Source organism: Populus nigra, chromosome 4, assembly GCF_951802175.1.
Source record: "Populus nigra chromosome 4, ddPopNigr1.1, whole genome shotgun sequence".
In the NCBI taxonomy this organism is placed as follows: domain Eukaryota; kingdom Viridiplantae; phylum Streptophyta; class Magnoliopsida; order Malpighiales; family Salicaceae; genus Populus; species Populus nigra.
In genome coordinates, this window is record NC_084855.1 from 23,046,076 (window position 1) to 23,067,849 (window position 21,774).

General features: G+C 34.6%; 3 protein-coding genes across 5 annotated transcripts; 2 read left to right on the top strand and 1 right to left on the bottom strand.

Annotated features, from left to right (window-relative positions):
• Positions 1-568: 568 nt before the first annotated feature.
• LOC133690582 (uncharacterized) lies at positions 569-2,495 on the bottom strand. The gene is made up of 2 exons (XM_062110807.1): positions 2,004-2,495; positions 569-1,653 (listed from the first exon to the last, which is right to left on the bottom strand). The coding sequence occupies exons 1-2, from the start codon at positions 2,382-2,384 to the stop codon at positions 739-741; spliced, it is 1,296 nt and encodes a 431-aa protein (XP_061966791.1). The 5' UTR covers positions 2,385-2,495; the 3' UTR covers positions 569-738.
• A 3,033-nt stretch (positions 2,496-5,528) lies between these two features.
• Positions 5,529-14,921, top strand: LOC133692022 (alpha-mannosidase At3g26720-like). Of its 2 annotated transcripts, XM_062112678.1 has the most exons (29): positions 5,529-6,169; positions 6,254-6,337; positions 6,441-6,529; positions 6,689-6,863; positions 7,119-7,238; positions 7,409-7,492; positions 7,567-7,638; positions 7,850-7,963; positions 8,053-8,153; positions 8,234-8,327; positions 8,411-8,578; positions 8,671-8,760; positions 9,428-9,493; positions 9,585-9,641; positions 9,874-10,093; positions 10,204-10,343; positions 10,528-10,596; positions 10,742-10,801; positions 10,893-10,964; positions 11,567-11,614; positions 11,732-11,851; positions 12,085-12,150; positions 13,005-13,117; positions 13,218-13,302; positions 13,412-13,522; positions 13,600-13,695; positions 13,895-13,942; positions 14,256-14,324; positions 14,431-14,921. In XM_062112678.1, exons 1-29 carry the CDS (start codon positions 5,957-5,959, stop codon positions 14,647-14,649), a joined length of 3,063 nt encoding a protein of 1,020 aa, XP_061968662.1. In that variant the 5' UTR covers positions 5,529-5,956; the 3' UTR covers positions 14,650-14,921. The 2 variants fall into 2 exon arrangements, with proteins under 2 accessions (XP_061968662.1, XP_061968663.1); XM_062112679.1 differs by lacking the exons at positions 5,529-6,169; positions 6,254-6,337 and having other exon boundaries at positions 7,112-7,238.
• A 1,400-nt stretch (positions 14,922-16,321) lies between these two features.
• Positions 16,322-18,919, top strand: LOC133692137 (uric acid degradation bifunctional protein TTL). 2 transcript variants are annotated; one of them, XM_062112856.1, is made up of 6 exons: positions 16,322-16,488; positions 16,664-16,752; positions 16,874-16,931; positions 17,041-17,142; positions 17,578-17,734; positions 18,348-18,919. In XM_062112856.1, the coding sequence occupies exons 1-6, from the start codon at positions 16,354-16,356 to the stop codon at positions 18,800-18,802; spliced, it is 996 nt and encodes a 331-aa protein (XP_061968840.1). In that variant the 5' UTR covers positions 16,322-16,353; the 3' UTR covers positions 18,803-18,919. The 2 variants fall into 2 exon arrangements, with proteins under 2 accessions (XP_061968840.1, XP_061968839.1); XM_062112855.1 differs by having other exon boundaries at positions 16,323-16,488; positions 18,345-18,919.
• Positions 18,920-21,774: the final 2,855 nt, after the last annotated feature.

Genomic DNA, 21,774 nt, shown 5'->3' on the forward strand with positions numbered 1-21,774 from the left:
ATAATTTTTAGGTACTCTTTGCGGCTGCAGTTTATCTTGCATTTCATTGAATTTTGAATTTTTTGTCCTGTTTCAAATAATTTGTTTTTAGTATTTTTAGATTGTTTTAATATATAAATGTTAAAAATAAGTTTTAAAAAATAAAAAAAATTATTTTAATTTATTTTTAAACAAAAATTATTTTTTAAAAAATATCTCCAAAGACTTTTAATGTGGTCGTTCCAATGCCTTCAAGGAGTGGCCCCTTTGATTTTAGTATCTTGCTCAAGCCAAGTTGTGCCGGTCATTCACTGCGTGTATGTCAGGCTTTCGATGAATTTCCCGATAAACTGTTCAGATAAAACTCTGTTATCATTATGCGACGGGCAAAATGTACAATCGCTGCTTTGTATAGTCGTGTTCAATTTTAAGTAGGGAGTAGCCCAATCCCCAAAGTGGCTAACAATGGATCTCGATGGTTTCTTGACAAACAGCTGCAATAATTAGTGGTGGTAGTATCTGAAAACTTGCCCGTGAAGTAATACTCCTCAACTATAGACACCAATAGTATGTATTTTGCCAGAATCAATTCTAAAACAAAATATGGGCTAGAATCCAGCACGATATTAGTATACAGATACTTGAGTCAGAAGCATTTAGTATACAGGTACTTGAGTTGGAACCATAAGAAGAAACGTTAGGTTACAATAATATGGAAGCTATCATGTTCAAGCAAAAGCCAGAGAGGTTCGAGTTAACTCATGTCTCCAACTTGGCCTTTGTCCTATACTGACGGTCTGGTCTCCGGGAACTAGTCCTATCAGCTGCTGTTTCTGGTTTATCTTCCTCCATGGCACAGGTTTCAGTATCAAGGTCATCACGGGCTGCAATCCTAAGAGGCACCCCTCTCCTAAGCTTGAAGTCTTCACTGGCATCATCCCGGTTTTGTTTAGAATCAATGCAGTTATCAGTCAATGTAACAGCACCAGTTTTCTTTTTTGGTACGAAGGTGAATGGTTTTGAAAGATCAACAGGATCGTCATCTGGATGTAATTCTGCAGTCTTTGCTCGCTGCAGCATCTTGAGGAAGTCCATATACGCTCCTCGGTTTGATTCTTCATCTACATCAGTTGATGAATCAAAAGTATAGTGTGTGTATTTAGAAGGATTTCGCATGTGATCCGGAATTCCAGAAGGATAATCTGGAGACAAATGATACACTATGGTTTCTTCTGTTGAATCAGTAGTTTCCATCTGCGTGTCTTCAACTCCATCATACTCTTCATCATTACCGTCTTTGCATTCCGGGTCAAACCGGACACGCTTTCGTAACTTAGAATCCAAATCATTCTTGATCGTCTTGGAATCCAATTGAAAATCCTTCTTCCTCTTCAAAATGGATTTCAGATTACCATCATCAGATACACTAGTATTTTCCTTTACAGTAACCCTCAAAGAATCCATCTTTTTAGCTGCTTCTGCATCTTCCTTTAGCCTAATTTTTGCAGCAAGGTGATTAGCACGCGGATCCCTAGCAACATCCTCAAATGAACTAGGAATCTCATTTCCAGAATCAATATCTATACCATAATCTTCCATTGCTGTCACATAAAGGCGTTCGTCTCCAGCCTTTTCCCTGCCAACAGCTACTTTGTCATAATGATCTTCCTCTTCCTGCCAAACGAAATCACAATTCTATCCGTAAGTCATCGCAAATCATATCCATGAGAATAAAAACATATTCCCTATTGATAATCATCATCAATCACACATAAGTAAATCCCACTAAACCATCATCTTAATTTTTTTTTGCTATAACTCTACTGGGCTTAGAGATACCCACAATAGCACTTACGTCGGGACCAAAGCTTAGATTACCTTCTTGACATAGATTATTATACAATGTATGTGTGCTCAAGAAATCAGATTAATTAATCACAAGAAAAAAGAGCAGCAGCGGCAAAATAACATGATAATCAACAAGGAGGAAAGACATAATTAAGGAACAATTAATTAATGAATACCTCATAATCAAGAGTACAATCCAGGCCAATAGATTTCTTGATGTCCCATTCTTCATCGTTATAATCTTCGGGTTTGAGTTTCGAGGCGCGTGACTCCTCCTCGCCGTCGTCTAGATCATCAAGGTCTCTTTCGATCTCATCAGACTTGAAATCCATATCGTGGGGTCTTTCTGGATTAAAGTACGGTTGGGGTTGGGTTTCGATTTCAGGGCTGTCCTCCTTGCGGTCTCGAATCCATTGGTTTCGCTCGATTTCTTCGTCAGTGAGACGCCATAGAGAGCTTATAGAGGAGGAGGAGGAAGAGGGTTGCTGGGTTTGTATTGTTGAAGAAGAGAGGGAACCGAAGGCTTTCTCCACTCGGGCACTGAAACTATCTTCCATGGAAATGGGAGAGAGCTTGGTTAGCTAGCTAGGGTTTTATAAAGCTTTTGACTTTAACCCTGTCTCTGTCTTGACGGAGTCTCTTTGTCTTGTGAAGATAAGGAAGGAAAGGCGTTTTCCCCACTCTCCCTCTTGTGCTTGATTGATTTTATTGGTTTTGATCCATCAGTCCTTGTTTTTGTGTTAATTTGTTTAATTGGTCACCATGGAAAATATTTCTTCTATTATACCCCTCCTACTCATCACATTTTGCTAATTGGACTAGATTGCAAGCAAATTTACCATTTGTTGAAATTGAGTTGAATTGACCAAGTGTGTGATGATTTTTTTTAAATAAGGATTAATTTGTAAATGGGTCAAATGGGCTATTTTTAAAGGCTGGCTAGTTGGGCCGAGTAAGCCTTTGGAGCTGAACCAAATGAAAATACTGACCTGGACCAAGCTCTTCTCTAGTATTCTCAATGGTCCTTGCCTCGTGTCTTGTGCTAAGATATGATGATGGACCAGGCGAATCATGGGCCCAATATGGGGCCCAGTATTAATCTTGAATCCACTGGCTGTGAATTCGGTTTGGGCCTGAACATGGGGTGCTAAGCCTACGGCCCAAGAGTAGCAAGAGACACAACTGGCTCCTGCTGAAAACAACACCAATTATTTTATACTGATATTAAATAAACACCATGTTGCTAAACTTGTCATTTACTACCTGTCTCGTCCTCAATTCATTATTTAGTTATATCGAGGAATGAGGTTTTAAAAATTTAAAAGAAAATTATGAATTTTTAAATTATTTTGATGTGTTAATATTAAAAAAATATTTATTTTAATATATTATATATTTTTTAAAAAATACTTTAAATCACAATTATTGCTATATTTTTAAATACCCTATTAATCATAGATTAGAATCAATATAATATGTTGTAATGGGAGGATTGTCTAGCTTGTAATGTATATTTTAAAGTGCGATTGCGGTTATTATTTAAAATGTTTTTTACTTAAAAATATATTAAAATAATATTTTTTTTATTTTTAAAAAATTATTTTTAATAACAACACATTAAAATGATTTGAAAACACTAAAAAAAATATTAATTTAAAAAAAATAATTTTTTTAAAAAATATTTTTAAAATACAAAAATAAACATAACACAAATCAACCTAGACTTCCATCTGAATTGAGTTACGATCACAGCAATAAAAGAAGACCATATTTGAATATCGTAACATGGTGCTCAAGCTTCCATTAATTAGAGATAAAAATCAGGGTTAAAGATAAACCAGAAATATTCTTATATTTTTTATGAGTATTAATGTGGTGTTTTCTTCATTTATTTAGTTATAACTTTAGTATAATATATAATCGTGTTTGAATTTTTTTGAATTGAATTCAATAAAAAGATTTTAACTCAAAATAAAATCTCATCTCATGTTTATGGAGTATTAATAATTGAATTTTAAATTTGATTCAATTTCTAAAAATACTATAAAAATAAATCATATATCAAACCATCTAATTTACAATTTAAATGATAAAAAATTTAATATTAAAATTAATTGTTTTAAAATACTAATCTAGCCTCTTTTTTTATATTTATTTTAAGACCTTTGAAGAAATGAGATGAAAGCAATGAGGGCAATATTGTAAATAAAATGAAATGAATTTTATTTTTTAAAAATATTTAAATTTTATTTATTTATCATTTAAATTTGAATCAAATACTATAATTAAATTTAATTATAATAAAAAATTGGTTCTAAACAACTCAATTTCTTTTTGTTTAAGTTTCTCATTTTTTTTTCATAAAAACTATTTTAGACGTAACCAAATACTTTAAGATAACCCGACCCGAATCAAGCAAGGTTTTTTTTTTTTTTGCCATCTCACAACTAATATTTTTTGTTTTTTATTTTCCCTTTGTTTTTTCTTTTCAACACCAATCCTTGTATTGTATGATTCACATAATCCACCTCAAGAAATATCCTCACAGTTGGTGCCTATGCTTGAAGGGCAACTTAGTCAAATTCCACAAGTGAAACTAAAATGAAATAATAAATAGCCATAGTTGTAGGCATGCATACATACATACATACATCTACGTATGTATGTATGTATATGTATGTATGTATCACTCACATCAATATCTGGAAACGAGAATCTCATTGGAAATTAGGTAAATAGGACAAAATGATTTTACAATCTTATCCTCTTGTTTTTTTATTTAAAAATCTAAAACAATAACATTAATTAATACTACTACTAATAAAAAACAGAAGTCAAGCGAAGTAGATAACTTATCCAAGCAACACCTAGGAATTAGGATCCAAAACAATAACAATGCTGGAAGTGCATATTTTGCCATCGTTGTCGGACCTGTTACCGAAGGAAGTTTTCGGTAACAGGTCCGACATAATTGTATTTTTGAAAGATTTTATTTTTTTAAATTATTTTAATATATTAATGTTAAAAATAATTTTTTAATAAAATTTATTTTAATATATTTTTAAATAAAAAATACTTTTAAAAATAATTTTAAACATTATCTCATTTTTTTTTTAGTTTAATGTGGGTATCCGGGCCAGTTTACGCATACCTCGACTAATTCTACGGGCCCTGAAGTTAATGACCATGTAAGCCTCAGTGACCATTATATAAATAACCACATGACTCGAACTTGAAACTATAAAAAAAACAAACCTCTTAATTCCAATATTTTCTAAATAATAAACTTAGTAAATATCCTGTTTGCTAGATAGATTAACTTTGCAAGTCTACTCCGATTATATATTTTATTAAAATAATAGCATTTATTTTTTATATAAAATATTAACCTGAATGAGTTTAGGCAAAGTTTGAAGTGAACAATTGAGTTATTAAATGCATGTTTAAACTATGTTATAAAAGTATTTTTTTAAAGAAAATATATTAAAATAATTATTTTTTTTATTATTTATTTTTAACAACAATAATTAAAATTACCAGAAAATACTTAAAAAATATAAATTAATATTTTTGCTGAGATAAATATTTTTTTTTGAAACAAATCTAAACAAAATTAAAAGCCCAGGCTAACCGGCTTCGGCTAAGCTAATGTTTTATGTAATTCAACTAAAAACCTAATCCGACTTCAGCATTCAATTCCAGGTTTCTTGATTAACTGCTAAGCCGAGCCAAGTTTAACAGTTATATATCTTGCTTTGTTTTTCTTTGATGTGATTACCTTTCCCCCTTTTTTTTTAACCACTCAATCCATTTTCTCATCATATCACTTTCAAAGAAGAAAAAAATTGTAAGAAAAGAAGCAGCAATCTCGGTGTGCACGCCTCTCCAGACACAACAGAGTTAATAATTACAAGAAAAGGAGCTGTCTTGCTTTCCAAATAAGCGAGACTTCATCATTAGACTGGTTCAAGACTTTGCCCGCAAGAAGAAGAAGAAGAAGAGCAGTACAAAACCCATCACTGAGACTTAGCTAAAACAAAGATAGCATGATCAGTACTACTTTTCCCATGATTTCTTCATCATTGTCCTTCTGAATTTTAGAGCAAAGGGTGTAAACGAAGTAGCAGCAATGGCGGCGGTGGGGATGTTGCTGTGGTGTTTAACAATCTATTTGCAGGGGGGGCTTTGGTTGCCGGTGGAATCCAAGTACATAGCTTATAACACCACAGGGAGAATCGCTCCTGGCAAGATTAACGTTCATTTGGTACCCCACTCTCACGATGATGTTGGGTGGTTGAAGACTGTTGATCAGTACTATTTTGGCGGTAACAATTCTATCCGGGTATGCTTCTTTTTCTCCTACCTTCTCTTTTCCTTTCTTGAATTGAACTGTTGATGACGAATCTTTATGTGCGTGTGTGTATAGGGAGCGTGTGTGCAGAATGTGATAGACTCTGTAATGTCTTCTTTGTTCGAGGATAAGAATCGCAAGTTCATCTATGTAGAGATGGTAGGTGCCCTTCTTCTCATTTTTCAACTACTAGTCTACTTTCTATTTTCTTTGATATTTCTTGGTAATGATCAATTGCTTGTTTGGGGCTCAATTTGGCCAGGCATTCTTCCAGAGATGGTGGAGACAGCAAAGTGAAGCAATGAAGATTAAAGTCAAGGACCTTGTCAACTCTGGTCAACTTGAATTCATGTACTTCCCCTTCCACTTTTCAATTAACTTTCACTCTTTTCTTTTTTCCCCTTTTGTTTTCTTTCTAGCTGCTATCGAAGTACTAGTTAATGATGAAGTTCACTCTCCCTAGACTTAACTGATGATGGGTTTATTATCTTCTTGTTTTTTGGGAACAAGAAATGGGGGCATGTGTATGCATGATGAGGCAACCCCGCATTATATTGATCTGATTGATCAGACAACTTTAGGCCACAAATATATCAAAGATGAATTTGGTCAGCTTCCAAGAGTTGGTTGGCAGATTGACCCTTTTGGACATTCTGCTGTTCAAGCCTATTTGCTGGGTGCTGAGGTATATCTGATTACCTTTCGAACTTCTTTACTGTTTTTTGTTTATTACCTTCAGCATTATCTCTTACAATTTTTCTATATGCGATCGACTGTGCATACCATCAAGAACTATGTAACCCAGCCAAAGTTGTGTGTATGTACATGTTGGAGTCTCAAACCAAGTTACTTATCATTCATTGCAAACATGGCGTGTCGATCACTTTTTGTTAGCATAGCTCTGGAATCCACTTGCTTAAGTTTTTGTTTTAGTTTGCAGTTAGGATTCGACTCTCTTTTTTTTGCTCGAATCGATTACCAAGATAGAGCTAAGCGATTGAAGGAGAAGAATCTTGAGGTTGTCTGGCAGGGTTCCAAGTCCCTTGGTTCAACTTCACAGGTTGGCATATTAAATCTGTATATTTCTTTTGCCTTTTACAATTTTTATATCAGAATTGTGATTTGTTACCATTTATTGATCACTGCTAGCTTTATTGAGGTATAATTACATAGTTATGATATTTGAACCATTTTTTTTTAATTTCTTTGCATTATCAATTCCACGTGCAGATATTTACCGGTATATTTCCTAGGCATTATGACCCTCCTGATGGATTCACATTTGAAATAAATGATGTGTCCCCGCCTATTCAGGTACCGATATTTAAAGAATGATAGGATTTTTTTTCCTTTGAAATTCCTATCAACACATAGCTTTTGTCTTGAAGGACGATGTTCTCCTGTTTGACTATAACGTTCAAGAGAGGGTCAATGCCTTTGTTGCTGCTGCTTTAGCTCAGGTGTGATATAAAAAAAGGGCTATTTATTCTCTCCAAATGTTTGCTCTATGCTGGATTTTAGATTTTTATCTGTTGTATTTTAATTGCCCTAGATGGGATAAAAGGCTGATTAGAGTCAGTATTAGAATCAAAGAGCCATTAATTGTCCATTCTTAGATACAATTAATGACAGTTAACAAACATACCATCTCTTCTTCTTTCCCCACTTTAGGCTAATGTAACCAGGACAAATCATATAATGTGGCTGATGGGGACGGATTTTCGCTATCAGTATGCAAATTCATGGTTCAGGCAGATGGACAAGTTCATTCATTATGTGAATCAGGTACTTCCTAGTTCCTACAGCCATAAGAAGGTCAAATAAAAAGAAAATGTGTAGATTCTGTGCTAGTGTATTGATTGAAAAGCTCTCAGGATGGTCGGGTAAATGCTCTATATTCAACCCCATCCATTTATACCGATTTGAAACATGCAGCAGATGAAGAATGGCCTCTCAAAACAGAAGATTTTTTCCCGTGAGTTCTATGTCGTAATGCTGATATCCTACTCATCCATATTTTGCTAACCTTGCTGAAAGATTATAACCACTTTCCAGATACGTGGATCATCCAAATGCATATTGGACTGGTTATTTTACAAGCAGGCCAGCCTTCAAAGGCTATGTCAGATTGATGAGTGGATACTATCTTGTAAGATCTTGGCCCTTTATTTCTTCACTAAATATCCTGTTATGCTCTCATTTCCATTGCTAACATTATTGCTCTATAACTAGGCTGCAAGGCAGCTAGAATTCTTTAAAGGCAGAAATTCTTCAGGGCCAAACACTGATGCTCTAGCTGATGCTTTGGCAATTGCACAACATCATGATGCAGTTAGTGGTACAGAAAGGCAGCATGTTGCCGCTGATTATGCTCTGCGACTGTCAATTGGCTATAAGGAGGTGCTTATCAGTTTGGTGTCCAACAAAATTCTAGGCATGTTTGGATTAAAATCTATCACTTTTCTAATACATTTCACTTATTTTCTCTGCAGGCTGAGAAATTGGTTGCCTCTTCACTTGCTTCTTTGGCAGAGTCAACTTCAAATATCAGACAAGGGAACACTGTCATCAATTTTCAGCAAGTAATATCTGTTTGATCGTGCTATTTCTTTGGTGTATTGCAACTATTCAAAAAGTTACCCCTGGGGAGATTAAACTTTTGTGCTGGATATTATCATGAACATAAATGGTTTGAAGACTTGTTGATGCGTGTATGGTTCTATAGGGTTAGTTTGGTAGGCAGTGTAAGCCTTGGAAGAGTGAAGATTTGAAATTACAACTGCCTGCTCTTTAAAAATATACATGCATGTGGATTATTCAAGTTGTTTAATAGTTTTTATTAATTAAGAAATACTATTGAAATAATTGTTTTTTTAACTAATTTACGTTTACATAAATTGCTAAGTTTAAAAATAGTAAAAGAACTTTAATTGAATAGAGAATGAGGGGAAAAACAAGAAAAGGAACCCTAATTGATTTGACCATGTGATAAATTAAAAATAATCTGTCTGTTTGTGTGTCTTTGTGATATATAGTATCTAAAAAAGTTGCCAGACATGAAATATTATTGAGAATGCTCCATTATTTTCCTGCTTTCCTCACCCCTTTCCTTGCATGCTCTGAGAATAACCTGGTTTATTGTTCATAGTGATATTTTTGCATCTTAAGCGACTTTATACTAGATCGTCCTTTCTGTTGACATTGAATGGAAAAGTTTGCTGAAATCTGTTCTGTGAATTTTGTTGGCAGTGTCCACTTCTTAATATAAGTTACTGTCCTCCTTCAGAAGCTGACTTGTCTGATGGGAAAAGCTTGGTAAGAGGTTTTTCCCCTTGTGCATGATTTGACTTAGAAGATTAGAGATGGTTTATTCACTCACCATCTTGGGTTCTTCCCTCTCTCACAGCTGGTGGTTGTTTACAATCCTCTAGGATGGAAAAGAGAGGAAGTCATACGAATTCCAGTGAGTTTTTAAATCTTTGCTCTCATCTTTTCTATTGAGCATTTTTACTCTAGGAGCCTCTCGGATGGTTTCTATTGCTAAATGAAGGAGAGGGGCTATTTCATCCAATGAGCTGTTGTCTTTTTGTGCAATTGTAACGGAAAACAATTTATAAAAGTGACCTTCAGCAGTCATTAAAGATAAATTTGATGGTTTCCTGAGTGTAACTAACTTCAGCTCATACTTGCCATAGGTTTCCACTGAAAAAGTTGTGGTTCGAGATTCTAGTGGGGGAGAAATTGAATCTCAGCTTCTACCTATATCAAATGCAACACCACACATAAGAAGGAAATATGTAAAAGCATATTTGGGTAAATTCCCACGTGAGGCACTTAAGTATTGGCTTGCATTTTCAGCATCCCTACCACCCCTTGGTTTCAACACTTACATCGTTTCTGGAGCAAAACAGACAGGTTGCAATATTATCTTCACTTATAATAATATGTCACCATGAAATGAATGACCAGGACAGTGTTTCCAAGTTACTGACGGATTTCTATTTTGTAATGTCACTTTGTTGAAGGCCCTAGGTCAACTATCTCATTGGTACAGACATCAAATGAAAGTACAAATGAAACCATAGAAGTTGGCCAAGGAAGTTTGAAGCTACTTTATTCTGCAGATGAAGGGAAACTCACTCATTATTTGAATAGCAGAAGCTTGGTATATTGTTTTCTGATGTCAACTAACTTGATTTGTGTTTAATCCTGCAGTCATAATATATTTATTCTTTCACTTTTTGGTTGTCTGTTTCTTTGAATAACCCTTTGCGCTACTATATGAAGGTCTTCAAACGGTAGACTCTTAATGCTGCTAAAAGTTCTATATTTTTTTTTTATTACTGAAGGTTACCTCCACTGCTGGACAATCATACAGTTATTATACTGGAAATGATGGCACTGATAAAGATCCACAGGTAGGCAAATCTCCAAGCATACAAACTTGACTTCTTATACTTGTGAACCACTTACTGCATTTTACAGTACTTGCTCTAGTTTTCAGTTTACTTCAGAAAGTATTTTGTAACTTTACCTGGGTGATATTCATTTTACATGCTGAAGGCCTCTGGGGCATATGTTTTTCGACCAAACAGTACATTACCAATAAAACCCCAATACCAGGTAATTGTGTTCATTTAATTATTAGATCATAAATCCATGCAGTCATGAAATATCAAACAATTGAAGGAAAATGACCTTTTTCTGGTTCCAGGTTCCTTTGACTGTTATGCGGGGTCCACTACTGGATGAAGTACACCAGCACCTTAATTCATGGATATCGCAGGTGGTTAACTTATCAAAAAATCTCCTACTAATGCACCAACTTCTATCACAAAACCTTCTTGTTTCTATTACTAACAACATTAATTTTTCATATTAAAAAATGAAGTTACATTTAGCATTGACTAAGTAAAATAAGGCCTTGATAAAGCATAAATCAAGTGCTTGGAGATGGTGTGAAGATTAAGAAAGAGCTGCGCAACTTCAGCCATAAAGTCTATTTGTGATTAGGTAGTCTTTCAGTGGAACTAGGGCTGGCTGAACTTGTTTAAACATTCATCTTTTTCTCTTGCCATCACTTCTCCTACAAATTGTAAATATTGCTATTGGGTGCTTTCACCAGTGTACTTTTTGGTTGATTTTCACCTCTTCATCTGAGAGAAGACTTCAAGTTCAGATGGAGCTTTAAATTTAGTGTATCAAAATAAAATTAGGAAATTGGAGGAGGCAGCGAGTTCTCGATCTGAATATTTTGAATACCTTATTTGATTTTATTATAAAATTAACTAGATGAAAAACAAGAGTCTTGGGTTTTTGTTTCGGAAAAAAAAACAAAGAATTTTGTCTCTTTTACTTTCAGTGACACAATGCCATATCCGTGCACAGGTTACCAGGGTCTACAAAGGAAAGGAGCATGCTGAAGTTGAATTCACTGTCAGTTACCCTTTTGCAACAATTTTGTTATAAGAGTGCAAATTCCTCTAGGTTAGGGTTATTTTATCACTGAAAGAATGCGTCTTGATTTGATGATATTCATGTGCATATCTTCAGATTGGGCCTATACCTGTAGATGATGGAACAGGGAAAGAAATCACAACCCAAATCACAACCACAATAAAGAGCAATAGAACGTTCTACACAGACTCTAATGGACGTGACTTCATTAAACGGGTACACTTGCTTGTTACTGCTTGCAATCCTATATAACATTCAAGTCATCTTTCAAACAGCAATTCTTATTCGGTTTTCCTCCGTGTTTATTATTTTGTACGAGAATTTTAGTACAGATATTTGGAAGAGAAGAATGTGTATGAGAGCAGCTTGGCTTGAGGGTGCTCATTTTCATGTTAACTTTGTTATGTACTTATGTGGTATTTATGTCTTATTCTTCCATATTTTTTCAGGTGCGAGACTCAAGGACAGACTGGGAGCTCCAAGTGAATCAACCAATTGCTGGAAATTATTACCCTGTATGTTTCTTCTGTAAAGCATCTCAAGTCACGATCTCTCTCTTCATTTTTTTTCTTTCTCATATCCTGCTGGAGTCCATTCGCCAGTCTAGTTGTTAAATCTTGGAAGATGCGTGTTCTCTCCGTATTCTTAATCTGGCAATGTGGAAGTTTTGCTGGTTAAAAGTAGACTGTTTGCTTAGAACATTGAGAAGCAGTTTTATAAACTTCAATTAGCAAGTAATCCTGAAATTGTCTATGAGTATCATTTAAAATCTGAAGTGCATGTACTTGCGGATACCCAACAATTCTTCTTTGTGAAATTTGTCATTCAACATTCAGTATGGTATTTATTGTTCCATGTTCTGGTGGGTCCCACATTCTTTTGTTAGACCAAAAAAGAAAAAAAGAAAAAGAGTTGGTGGTTGACTTGATCTATAATTTCTGATAGCACTGACTTAACTTGTTGACTGTTCATCTTGTTATTTGCTTCGTGACAATTAAGTGCTGCTTGTCTGGGAAGCTGTAGAGACCAAGTCTCTACGGGCTACCTAGCATCTTAAAAGCTCTTCACAGAATTTTGTTTTTTTTGAACAGTTCATCTAGGATTGAGGCAATTTTGTTTCCAAAAAGTAATGCATGTTAAAGCCCGGACTAACTGAGCTGGTTTAACTGGTCAAGCCATTTTCTTTCTACCTACTCTGCTAAGATGGCTTACTTGCCTAAAAAGGACATTTAGGTGGAGCGGGCCTACTTTCAAAAGAATGAATCCCTTCTTAACATCTATCCCACTGTTATTTGTATTAAACTCATTTTTTATTTTTTCGTTTTGTTAATTTTTTTGGCTTTTCCTTTATGTACTTCTAATTTTACAGGTAAATCTTGGAATTTATATTCAAGACAACAGCACAGAGCTCTCCTTGTTGGTGGACCGCTCAGTGGGAGGATCTAGCTTAGTGGATGGTCAAATAGAGCTGATGCTTCATAGGTTTGTCTGAATTAATTACTTCTCACTACATTTAACAATTTTCCTCTTTCCAGTCAGGTTTACTTGTGTTGCAACGATCTCTAATGACATCCATTTATAGGAGGTTGCTTCATGATGATGCAAGAGGTGTTGGTGAAGTGTTGAATGAGACAGTCTGTGTCTTGGATAGATGTGAAGGTTTAACTGTAAGCATCTGTTATGTGCACATATTCACAAGTCTGGTTTTGGTCTTTATCAGGGGGTTTTGGAAAATTGAGATACAGATGCTGTCTTGATGTGACATTTCTTTTTCAGATCCAAGGAAAGTTCTTTCTCAGAATTGATCAGCTAGGAGAAGGTGCCAAGTGGCGTCGAACATTTGGCCAAGAGATATATTCCCCAGTTCTGTTAGCCTTCACAGAGCAGGTTAAAAAATAAAGTTCTGATGTTGACGTTGTTACTTGAGGCTGTATTGCTTTGGTGATCAATTTTCTGTTTTGCAGGATGGAAGTACTGAGATGAATTTCCCACTGCCAACTTTTTCAGGAATTGATCCATCTTACTCGTTACCCAATAACGTTGCTGTCATAACTCTGCAGGTAAGCAAGAAAAAATTCCTCTTGAAAATTTCTCCAAACAAGCTATTTGTTATGCCCTTGGAGGTAAAAAAGATGTATTCACTTCATTGCTTTTTAATAACCTTATCCTGGGTATTGAAGAAACACGAGACAGTGCACATTGATTTGATCTCTACTTACAAGTGTGTGAGAAATAAAGATTTTTTGCCTTTCTTTATAGGAACTTGAAAACGGGAAAGTGCTCCTTCGGTTGGCTCACCTTTATGAGGTTGTAGCTCCTCTCTTACCTCTCTGAAGCCTTTATATATGTACTGCCTTCTTTAGAATGAAACTAACTTGGGCCGTGTTTGGAACAACCTGTTGCAACCTTTTTCTATTTGTCCACTATCTACTTGCTGTTTGTGTGACTTCTGTTAGAATGAATTATCATTTGCTTTTAGTTTTGCTATTGAAGAGGGAAGTTTGAGTTGCGGGGTGGCAGTCCACTGCACTCGTTACTTTATTTTTTTTGTTCTTATGCTGCATGACAACAATGCTGAGCAATCTAATTCTTGTTTTTGGTGGGCATGGTGTGTGAGAAGACCGGGGAGGACAAGGATTATTCAGTAATGGCAAGCGTGGAGTTGAAAATGCTATTTCCGAAGAAGAAGGTAAAAGCAGTAGGCACTGTTCAGTCCTTTCATGGATGGACAGATTCTTTTAAGAGCAGTAAGCATCTTAACAACCAAAGTCATGTTCTTTTTTTCGTTTTTTCAGATAGTTGAAGTCACAGAATTGAGCTTATCTGCCAATCAAGAAAGAACTGACATGGAAAAGAAGAGGCTGGTGTGGAAAGTCGAAGGCTCCACCGGAGAAGAACCCAAGGTGGTGCGGGGAGGACCTGTTGATCCCGCCAAGCTAGTGGTGGAGCTTGTCCCCATGGAAATCCGCACTTTCCACGTAGACTTTGATCACCTCCAAATGTTTGGTTCCTGAAAGAGAAAAGGGTCGGGCTTCTGCAATACCCACAGAAGAAGAGACTTATTTTTATGTGGTAAATGTTGCCCAAATCTCCTGTAGTTTTGAGCCGAATTGCAAAATCCAAGAAAGTAAGAAAGAAATAAACAGCAAATATTAACAGAGTGAACTTTGGTTTATATGGCCAATAGGATCCAGAGCAAGTAGCAGTGAACTCTTTGTACAAGTCATGGTGGTCTGGATCTCTAAACATAACCTTTTCAAGTATAACATGTCAAGACTAAACTCCAGGATAGTCTCCAAGTATTCAGGAAACAAGTTGCATTTATAATTAACTGAACAATCATACACATGAAGAGATATCTAGATTTTAGCAGATCACACTTTGAAAAAGAAACGGCATCGTACCATTAATTAACTTAATTAGTGACAACCATAACTATGTAAATTAAGATTGAAAGAAAAAAATTAGGGAGATAGAAATGAGAAGGGCTTGAGAGAATCTTAAAATCTGTTGTGAGCCTCGCACAGGGATAAAATTTCTGAATAGAGAAAAGGCTTGTTCTTCCATGCTGAGAACTCTTCATCAAGTTTATCAAGGTCGGCTTCCTGATCATCCTCCAAAAATAAAATAAAATTGGAGAGCAAAATAGTGATGCTTACTTGATAAGGAATTTTTTTACTGAAGGAATAATTAGTGTTATTTTATTAATTATTTTTTAGATTTATTTTTTAAAAAATAAATATAATTAGAAGAAAAAAAATTCTAAGTGGAAATATTTTTATTATTTTTAATGAATTAATTTTTTTTTTGTGTTTGTCTTTTTTTGTAATATAAATTTAGAAAATAGCTAATAGGTTGTCATTCCCTGAATATCATAAAATTTTCGTTGACGTGATTGAATTAGGTTTATTTTCTAAAAAATTAAAAAATTAAAGTGATAATATGCATAGACATTTTTAAGTTTCCCAGTTTATAAAAGAATAACAGAACGAAAATAATATTCCTTCCTTTCTAACCCATTCCATCTCAACTATTGCACGAATAATTTTTAAATTGAGTACAAAATAATTAAAATTGAGTATAAAAAAAAATAGAGGTGAGTAAAAAAATTAAAAAATTAATTAAATTGAAAAAATTTAATAATAAAAAAAAACTGATTAAACCGATTAAAATATTTAAAAAATATTTGATTTGATTTCGGTTTTATAAGTTTGAAATCGAAAAAACTCAATCGAACCGAACCAATTTAATTAAAAAATATAAAATAACTAAATTGAAACCAATTCCATCATAAAACCTATTAGAAAGTAATATATATATATATATCTAAACTAAACTGAAACAGAACCGAACACAGTAGGTTAAGTTTTGATTTTTAATATAAAATAATTAAACCGAATCGAAACTGGTTGGTTGAAACTAATTTCAATTTTATTTTTATATTTTATAAAATTTTAATTTAGTTATTTTTATAAATAAAAAAAAATCTTATGGGATATTTATTATTGGTTTGCTGGCTGTGAAGGATGCTTTCCATTATTTTTTTAATGCAACGATAGTTTTTTAATCATGGAATTCAATAATAATTATATAAATAATTCAATTTTTTATATGTCATTAAGGATGTAAAATGACAACTATGCCCTCGACTACGGATCGATCGATCCTAAATACTAATTCCTAGTAGTGGGGGAGGACAGAGAGTGAGAGAGGAGGAAATGGAAAGGTATGAAGAGGAGGAGTATCTGGCATGCTGTGGAAGCACCCAATTCGCAAAAGAAATGGTGAAGGCTTCTCCTTTTGCTTCTGTCCATGAAGCCGTCTCTGCTGCCAGAGACATCTGGTTCAACAAGGTGCCTCCCTCCCTCCCTATCTAACTCTCCTATCCATCTAGCCTCGTTGGCTTCTTCTTCCTAGGGTTTTGTTTTTTCAATTATCGAATCGAATCGAATCGAATTGAATTGGAGTATTTGGGGAAATCAAAGGAATTATTAATTTAATTAATCAATGGATTTAATTAATTAATAGGTTGATGTGAATGGTTGGTTGGAAGCATTCTCTGCTCATCCTCAGATTGGTCAATCCCCTTCTCCCGATCACATTGCTGCTGCTGCTCAGTTGAGTGTTTTTTTTTTCTCTTTAATTTAATTAACTAATATTGATATTCTACTAATTACAGATTCCTATCAAACAAATACAAAACTAATATTTTGATTAATGGTGTTTCCCTCCCTGTAGGTGGAGTAAGGGAGAGCAATCTACTGCTTTAGCTACTGCTACCACTTCCACCTTACAGGTACCACATGCTGCTTTCTCTTCTCCTCTCTTCTTCTGCTACAACTTACTACTCTCGTGCTAATTATCATTAACGTGCGCGCTCGTGTGTGTGTGTGTGTGTGTTGCAGGAACTATCTGACTGGAATGCTCGATATAGACACAAGTTTGGATTTATTTTTCTTATTTGTGCATCTGGACGCTCCACTGCTGAAATACTTGCTGACTTGAAGGTATCCTATATTTTGCTTTACATATATATATATATATATATATATATATATATATATATATGTCAAGTTTAGTTATGTTACTGGTGAATTATTCAAAAAATCCACCTCTCCGTAGATTGTTTTTAAGAAAAATTTTGCTCGCAACTAAACCAAACACAAAATACATGACTTGTTTATGGGGGTATTGTTGGAGCTGGTGTTTTTGTATTTACTCCATACCGATCTCATTAAACTACCACCACACGAGCTGTGCTCTTCTGCTACCATGCTATACAACTTCTCTCCTGCTGCATATGCATAATTTGTTCCTTGCACAGTTGCACTTTCACATTTGATCTCTCTTGGCCTGTTATTTAGCCCCTTTTCTGACCTCTTGCACTTTAACATTTGAGATTCACATTCCAATACGTGCGATTCTTATTTTGCTCTATGCAGAAACGATATCCAAACAGGCCCATAGTTGAGTTTGAGATCGCAGCCCAGGAACAGATGAAAGTTACAGAACTACGTCTTGCGAAGCTCTTTTCAAGTAAAATAAAATCTACTTCAAAAGGCAATGAACATGCCACAGTTTCTGTAAAGAAAGCAGAAGGTGGTTGTATTTTTGCTATGTTTATTGTTGGTTTTATTTATTTGGAGCCTTCTTTTTTTCTTTCCTGGAAACACCATGGGTTCCTGAGCTTCTTTACTGCTTGCATCCCAATACTTGCCTTCTCACCCTTTTCATGTAATACGCTTCTTAACAGTCTCTGCATGTGCAATGCTAATTTTCCTGTGAATCCCTTCTTTACAGTCCCAATATGTTATCCCCAATTTTAATATTCTCCCATCAACTGAGTTATCTATTATGCTTTGGTTACATGTTTATTTTATTTCTACCTCTCCATGCAATTCAATAAAGATTTTAGGTCTTTGAACGATAAATGGAACAATAAAATTTTTAGGTCTTTGTCGATGTAGACAAGTCCCTGGGACAACTATCCCAAGTTTTGAAGTGTTCTTGTATTAGGTTGAAAATGTTTGTAATAATACATGACCTTTCTTAGAAACAGGTTTTGGAAACAAAAAAAAAAGTCTTTCTTGTAATTTCTGGCTTTTGATTGCAATTTAGTCCTGAGTCTCTCCCTGGAACATGTTGTGTGTCCCATCTATTATGTGTTTATGACTGCTTGAATTACTGATTATTTGCTTGTGAACTCTAGAAGATCGTGTGAGTATCATTAGCGGGCATTTAACCACAACTAGCGAGTCTTCATCTGGAAAGGCATCTCAAATTTCAACTCGCACCCGTCCACCAATTACAACCCATGTCTTGGATGTTTCTCGAGGCTCTCCAGCTGCAGGTGTTGAGGTATGCCTAGAAATATGGAAGGGAACTCAACCTCGTCCATTGTTTGGTGAGCCAGATGTAGGTGGTTGGGTATTTCAAGGGTCTTCAACCACAGATGCTGATGGGCGAAGTGGTCAGCTGATGAACATTGTTGATGTTGTGAACCCAGGAATATACAGAATAAGTTTTAACACAGGTAAATACTGTCCTTCTGGGTTCTTTCCCTGTGTTTCTATTGTGTTTGAAATCAAAGAGTCGCAGAACCGGGAACATTTTCATGTTCCCCTTCTATTTTCCCCCTTTTCATTTACTACTTACCGAGGTAGCTAGAGCTTTGTGGTAGGATAGTTGATGTGTGCAATTTGTCTAAGATGCAAGGTGAATTCTCCACAAACTCGTTGTTCCAATGCAACATAAATTCTAAAGCGTGTCAATGTTTGGTAATAATCCGTGACTGTCATTTGTGGAGTTGAGTTATGCATCAATATTTTCATGTTTATATGCTGAGGGCGTAGCATTATCCATTTCCTAATGCTTCTCCACCCCGGCAATTCTCAGAACAGTTGTAATGGTGGTTATAATAATTGGCCATAGTAATTTCTGGAGTTGATGATGCATCGATCTATTTTCCTTTTTAAATGCTGAGGGCATCAAATTATCCGCTTCCTAATACTTCTCCAGTTATACTCGAAGCCACATCTGATTCCTCGGAACTAAAAAAAATATCCACTACCTAGCTGAGTCATGTTGGGTGAACCAAAAATAACATGGTGGTGATGATCATGCCATGCATATTGCGTGCAAAAATCCCATATATTAGCATTTACATTGGGCTAGCATTGCTAGCCAAGTACAAATTACTAGACATGTTACTCACGCGTTGTTGTAGGCTAAATATTTTTTTTTAATGTAAAAAAGTGATAAGTAAAAAAAAAAAAAAAGTTCCAACATTGGTAAAAATAGAAATTAATACAATATGAAAAAAAACTAACAAAAAAACAATAAAAAAAATCACACCTAAACTTATTCAAATTATCTAACAATCCAATCTAATTAAAGAAAAAAAAAGAGCCAAATTTTTTTTTTAAAAAAAAGAAAACATCAACTTCAAAAAAAAGAAAAAACTACATAAACCTTGGGGAATTTTCTAAACCTAGTTTAATATAAAAAAACTTACAACTTATTAAATCATAAACTTGAGTTCAATCAGGAAGCTTAAATGTCATCCAATTTAATTATTAAGAATGGAATACTTAAAAAAACCTATTAATAAAATAATTTGCAAAAGAAAAGGAATAAAAAAAAAATGGGGCTAAAATATGATAGGTAAAAACCCAATAATGATGAAATCTAAAAAAATAACATAATTGTCTCAAAAGAAATTACAATTAAAAGAATTAAGATTAAACTTAAAAGATTAAAAAAATTATAAAGTGTGGAATTAAAAATCATTTGTAATACGATATATTATTTATAGATTAAAAATTGATAGGGGGTGAAATAAAAAAAAATTGTTGAAGGCTAACCTAATAGAATCAAACCGAAAAACAATAAGAAAACAAAAATGATAAAAAGAGAATTAAACCGAAAAAAATAACAAAATAAAATTTTAAAAAAAGGATAAAAATAAGAAAACATTAATTTTTTTAAAAAGAAAAAAACAGGGAAAACGACAAACCTTTTAATCCTGTTCTAATTTCTAAAATCGCATCCCGTGAAATTTTTACCCAGATTCAATTAAGAAGCATAATTTTCAACCAATTTAATTTCGAAAAGATAAGATCGGTACAAAAATATTAATAAAAAACTATTAACAAAAAGAATGCAGATAAAATTTGATAGAAAAAACCTGAGGATGCAATTTAATGAAAAACAATAATCCCAAATAAAATAAATATCAATTAAAATAAAAAGGATTAAATTTTAAAGATTAAAAAAAATCCAAGGAGTGAAATTAAAAACACCTGTAAAAACCAAGTAAATCCAGACAAACATTCTAAACATGGTTAAATCTTAAAAAGCTCGTAATCTATGAAACCCTAGATCCAGGTCCTATCAAGAAATTTATTATAAGACAATTTAAAAATATAATTTTTAAAAACTTATCAAAAGCAAAAAATAAAAAATAAAAAAAAGTCTTAGTGAATTTACAGTAAACACAGATCAACAAATCAAATATCAAATATCAAATATCAAACCTGGGACATGAAATTGGAGATGACACTAAGTGAAAGCATTAACGTTATGCGTCTCCTTCTCTAAGTTCGTCCTGTCTGATGGCAGAGAAGAAGGGGAGGAGGAGGCGGAATAATTGGGAGCTGGGCTTGTGATTAATGTTATTAATGCTGGTAGCATGTATTGCATCAGGGGCATTCTTCGATTTAAAGGAAAAAGAAAAGCAAGAACTCCACTCTTGCATCTTAAAGATGAATGGGGAAAGAGAAGTGGAAATGGAGACAGTGGCGGAGTGTCTGGATGGCGTATCGATGCTCTTCCTTCCTGGGAGGATAAAGGTGCCTCATCTGTTGGTGTTACTCCAAGGTTGCTAGTAGGACGACTTGGAGGACTGAGTAGAACATGCGGAGCGGTTGGATGGAGGTAGATGGTGGTCGGCTTTGGATGATGATGATGAACATGTCAAGTAGGGATCAAAAGTCGACAGAGGGATTGCTGGATTCAGGCGGCATGGTATAATTTGCAGAGCTAAGATTTCTGTTTCTCATGGGAAGAGGAGGTGGTGCTGATACTGACTACGGCAAAACATGAGATTATGTGTTAGTTAATTTGGTTTCAAGGGATATTCCAAATAATGGCGATTGCATCACCAATCTGAGGGACTCTTGCGACACAAACAATGCCGGAGATTGAGTTTGACAAAGCACCAGCCACCAGGCCGTCCATGTCAGTAGGAATTTCATGTTACAAAAAACGATCATAATTTCATGCACTACTTCCCTTTAACGCAGATAAGAAATTACAATGCAACACTACCTTCTCGAATGCAACTCTTGACCTTCACTCATGAAGCATCTGATTTCTATTAGAAGTGAACTGTAAGTGCAGATGTTGGTGTTGTTGAATTTCCCGATTAAGCTCCCTGTTAGGCCTTTGTTTTCCTATAGAAAATATAACAGGGAAGCTAGGGCTGAAGACGTTTTGTGTAGTAAGAGCTAAACATATGTTCACACTCTAGGTCTAGCCATGGATAGGGGAGTTTCTCTGATACCATTGATTCGGTATGACTGAACACCTTTTACCAGATCAGAGAGGAGGTAGATCAGTCTTGCGATGCACAAACCAGC